General features: G+C 33.5%; 1 protein-coding gene across 1 annotated transcript; it reads left to right on the plus strand.

Moving 5' to 3' along the window:
* Positions 1–1,174: 1,174 nt before the first annotated feature.
* LOC111639045 (non-specific lipid-transfer protein-like) lies at positions 1,175–4,605 on the plus strand. Its single transcript, XM_023384819.1, has 2 exons — positions 1,175–1,791; positions 1,999–4,605. The coding sequence occupies exons 1-2, from the start codon at positions 1,705–1,707 to the stop codon at positions 3,217–3,219; spliced, it is 1,308 nt and encodes a 435-aa protein (XP_023240587.1). The 5' UTR covers positions 1,175–1,704; the 3' UTR covers positions 3,220–4,605.
* Positions 4,606–4,896: the final 291 nt, after the last annotated feature.

Below are 4,896 nucleotides of genomic sequence, written 5' to 3' on the forward strand. Positions count from 1 at the left end.
GAGACGTAAAGAGAGAATCAGAGGAATTACACTCTACATAATCTATACATAATGCCCGTTTATTGTTCTCTTTAAGCTATATACAATCGATTCAGTTAACATATCTACTTTCCTCCCGATTACCAGTATTAATGAGAGAAAGCTCACATGTATTTCGCGCGAGGATAAATACCTTGATATAAGTTAGCAAATAGTCGTTTAGTCATCGAGTCTCTATGCGGCACAAAGTTCTTTCGAACGTTGATATTTCTTTAGGCGGTGATTAGAATAGTTCCTGGTAGCGGCTAATCCATTCACGTAATCCACAGTTCACACCAAACTTCGGAGACTTACTCTTACGCATCGACCCCTCCTTTTTAAAAAGGGGGTATCGTTGGGTTTTTTTCCACTGCCTCTGTCCTATAGTTGTTTTCTTTCGTCTTTTCGTAGATTCCGGGTGACATATTGGATGTATCATCCTCAACACTGAATTAAGTTCGTGGGAAAAAGGTTTTATGTTCTTTTTAAATATCGGTTTGTTATTTTTTTTTTCTCTAAACTGTTCCTCGTACAAAAAAAATATTTAACAATTTATTCTAATAAATTCGGCTCTCACACATGCGAATGCAGCTGTGACTAAACTTATGGATGCTAGAATAAAAACACATTCAAAATAACATCAACCTTTACGCTCTTTTATGAGTATTGTTTTATACGTAAAAACATTATTAGAGAATTCAGATTCGAACTGATAAGTAATGGGCGATCTGCAAAGAAGACGGTGCATGCCAGAGGACTTTCTATGAGAAACATTCCGTAATTCAGGTGTTAGACACGTGAAGAAATCATAACGTTAATTAATTATTAAAGACACTCGCTCATATGACATTGCTTAAAAATTCAAAACAGTTATATTATCCACCACTAGATGGCGACAACATAGTATTGTTCAACAATATTTTTTAAAATGTATAACATCAGCATTATCTTTAAAAATATTTTACACATTTAATTAAATTTTTTCATATCCGGTTGAGAAATATTTAAAAATTTTAAGTATTTTAATGAGTATATATTAGTAATCGAAGACGATATTACAAAATTATTATTTAATTTGTTTCCATTTCTCGACGACAGGAGGAGTTAGTAGAGAAAACGTGTCATCCATGTGTCAAAAGTTCACAACACTAATTTTGTGTGTTTGTAGTTAATTTATTTACATAATCGTGAGAAATATTTCATAGATTTTTGTTGTAATAATAATAATAACATTTTAATTTTGCTCTTACATCATTTAAATAATCTTAAAATTATTACAAAACTAAAATAGTTACGTAAAGAGGTGAATGCAACTTTGCGACACGAATTACTTCGATATTTTAATGAAAAATCATGTCAAAATGTTACGAAATCTTAGATTTTAGTTAAAAAAAAAAAAGTCGTTTCAAATCAAACATTACGTAGCATTAATTCGTGTTATCGAACATATAACCAATCTGTTATTTACAGGATTGAGAAATGTGACCTTTGAACTCTGAACTCTGTAACTGAACTTATGATAATTTTCATTTTGATGTATCAAATTACTTTATTTGTTGTTAACTGATAAGAAAAATAGAAGGAAAATATAAACGTATTAAGAGGAAAGTTAGGAATTTGATTTATGTATTAGCCTTCTAATAAAAGAAGGAAAGTCTAATTCAAATTTCATTTCGTTACTTCGACATGTTTTTAAAGGGTCTTAAGCTTGCAAATGCACTTATTAGGCAGAAATGGCAACGAAATTTTGCTACGTCGTACCAGTTATGCAATGTAAGTAAACATTTCTTATGTCTCCTTATTATACTACTATCATAATCTTTATATGTAAAAAAAACAAGTTCCATTTATAGTTAAGGAAGTTAAAATTTTTAACTTTTTCCCATTACATTTTCCTCGTCTCTTGTTAGAAATTTACCTCTATACTTTCATTCTGTTGTATTGGATGTATCATATGATCAATTCTGCATTTATTTTTAGGCCAAAGAATTCGCAAAAGAAAGGAAGGGTGGCAAAGTTTATATTGTTGGGGCATCTATGACACCTTTTATAAAGCCCGAAGAGACTTCAGATTATCCAGAAATGGTTAAAGATGCCATGGTCGGTACTCTTTCCGATGCTAACCTGAAATATGATCAAATACAACAAGCTTTTGTAGGCTATGTGTTTGGGCAATCTACCAGTGGACAAAGAGCTCTTTACGATATTGGGATGACTGGCATACCTATATGTAATGTTAATAATAATTGCTCCACCGGTGCCACGGCCCTATTTTTAGCTTATAGTACAATTGCTGGTGGTTTGAATGATTGTGTACTTGCTATAGGATTCGAGAAAATGCACAGAGAATCGTTAAGAAGCCCTCTTTTTACAGATAGAGCAATGCCAGTAGGTAAACATTGCCTAGTTTTGAGTGAAAAATATGGCATTAGTGAAGTACCAATGGCGGCACAAATGTTCGGTGCCGCTGGTAGAGAACATATGGAAAAGTTCGGAACCAAAAAAGAGCATTTCGCAATGATAGCGTGGAAGAATCATAAGCATTCGGTAAAGAATAAAAATGCCCAAATGCAACAAGAATATAGTTTAGAGGAGATCTTAAACTCACCAGTCATCTATGAACCATTAACTAGGCTTCAGTGCTGCCCGGTTTCGGATGGAGCAGCAGGAACAATATTGGCATCAGAAGAATTCGTTCGGGAGCACAGATTAGAAAAACAAGCCGTGGAAATTTTAGGTATGGAAATGGGAACCGATTTTCCGAGTACATTCGAAGAAAACAGCTGTATCAAAATGGTGGGATTCGACATGACAAAAAAAGCTGCGGAAAAATTATACCGCAAAACGGGTATTTCTCCAAAGGATGTCGACGTAGTCGAATTGCACGATTGCTTTTCGACTAACGAATTAATCACGTACGAAGCACTTGGATTATGTGACGTCGGAAAGGGTTCTACAATGGTAGAATCTGGTGATAATACTTACGGAGGAAAATATGTAGTGAATCCTAGCGGTGGGTTAATTGCAAAGGGGCATCCTTTAGGCGCTACAGGTTTGGCTCAATGTACCGAACTCTGTTTACACCTAAGAAATAAAGCAGGGGATAGACAAGTACCTAATGCCAAACTAGCTTTGCAACATAATATCGGATTAGGTGGAGCAACGGTTGTGGCATTATATAAATTAGGTGAATTTTCGTAATTGTTTACCAGTTTACGCTTTAATGCGTGAAGAAACTTTCTAAAAACGTGAACGTATTCACTTTCAAATTACTCACGAGTGAATATTATGGTCTATTTATCATTACATAAACTTACTATCGTGAAATGTTAAGCGTAAAGTTTACACAAGCATGCGTCATGAATGAGATTTCAAGTGATATATAGCACATAATTCAAAACAATCTAAACATAGAATTAGTTTTGTAGTTTAAATACAGGAGACGTTCATTGAATGTCCCATTTCATTCAATAAATAAATATTTCTATAATGTGAAGTAGGCCTATATATTTTTATATGAAATATAATATTTAAAAAAATTAAACTTTTGTATTTATAGATGAGTTTTGTATATATATTCTACTCACATTCAAATAAAGTGGCACGAGAGTGCCAGCATTAAGTTTGGAATGATGGGAAAGGCAAGGGCGATCTGCCATGGAGGTGCCTTTCGGGAGAACTTTCTATGGGAAACTGATTTAGGTGTTAGAACCAGCGACCATCAAGTATTCATGGTTTTATCCACTCGGGAAATGGTGGGCAGTACAAATATGTGCCGTATTTCTATGAAGAAAGTCCTGGTTCGGGTTAAATTACCACTCAAAGTATATTCGTAATTTTCTTTTCCACACTAAACTAACGAGTGATATGATCATTAATTATTTATCATTAATATATAAGATGACAGGCGGATAGTCAACGCGGTTAAGACCTCAACTTACTGTTCTGGAGGACCCGGGATTGAAACCTGACGGTGGAAAAAAATACCAGGAAGTTTTGGGGGTGGTTGTCCCGAATATTTCGTGCTCCGTCGCTCATCAACATATCTTCCATTGTTTCAGTCAGGCCAGTTAGCCTGGCCGAACCCACGATGGGCCTGAAAGATGTCCACAGGGCAGAGAGGAAAACTATATTTTTTCCTCTATATATACAAGTTATTACTATAATTTTATAAATACGTTATTATGGAGAGATAAGGCTATAAAATGCTCCACCTAGTTGGAGAAAAGAAATTTTTTTCAGTCTATTGTTTTTGTTTTTTTTTTAGTCACGCTATTATATACAAGCTTCACTCAAGCGTGCAAAGATGAAAAACGATTGCAGTTCTTGTATTTCCTATTCGTGCATACTAGAAACTAGATAGAGAATATTGCGGAAAATAATTATTAATTTTTATCCATATTCAATTAGATTCAAAAATTTAACAAAATTAATAATTTAGTTTAATTTTTAGTTTGATAAGCATGATTTTAAGGCCAAAATTGAATTGGGGAGGTGAATGTTGTTTAAAAAGAATCCAAAAAGAAAATTAACAGATTATTTTAATAAATAGAAATCTCGAATACAAATACAACTTTTTTAAAAAAATATATAAATTTTAGATCGAGATAAAGATGCCTACCTTGATACGTACAGTACGTGATAGTACTGTACATGTACGTACCAAGAACATGCTTTGCATAAATTTTGGTCTTATAAGATCTTATCGTAAAACATATTTTTTTTCGATATTACAGTTTCTCTTTACAGTTAACTGTTTTTATAGTTTCAGCACTAAATCTGGATTCGTCCTTGGAGCAAATCGAAAATATTCTCTCCAAAGATTCCATGCAGATAAAGAGTAAATTCCATTATGTTACTAAAAAACTGGAAATTCAT

Source organism: Centruroides sculpturatus, unplaced genomic scaffold, assembly GCF_000671375.1.
Source record: "Centruroides sculpturatus isolate CEXI.00-Female unplaced genomic scaffold, Cexi_2.0 scaffold1187, whole genome shotgun sequence".
NCBI classification, from domain to species: domain Eukaryota; kingdom Metazoa; phylum Arthropoda; class Arachnida; order Scorpiones; family Buthidae; genus Centruroides; species Centruroides sculpturatus.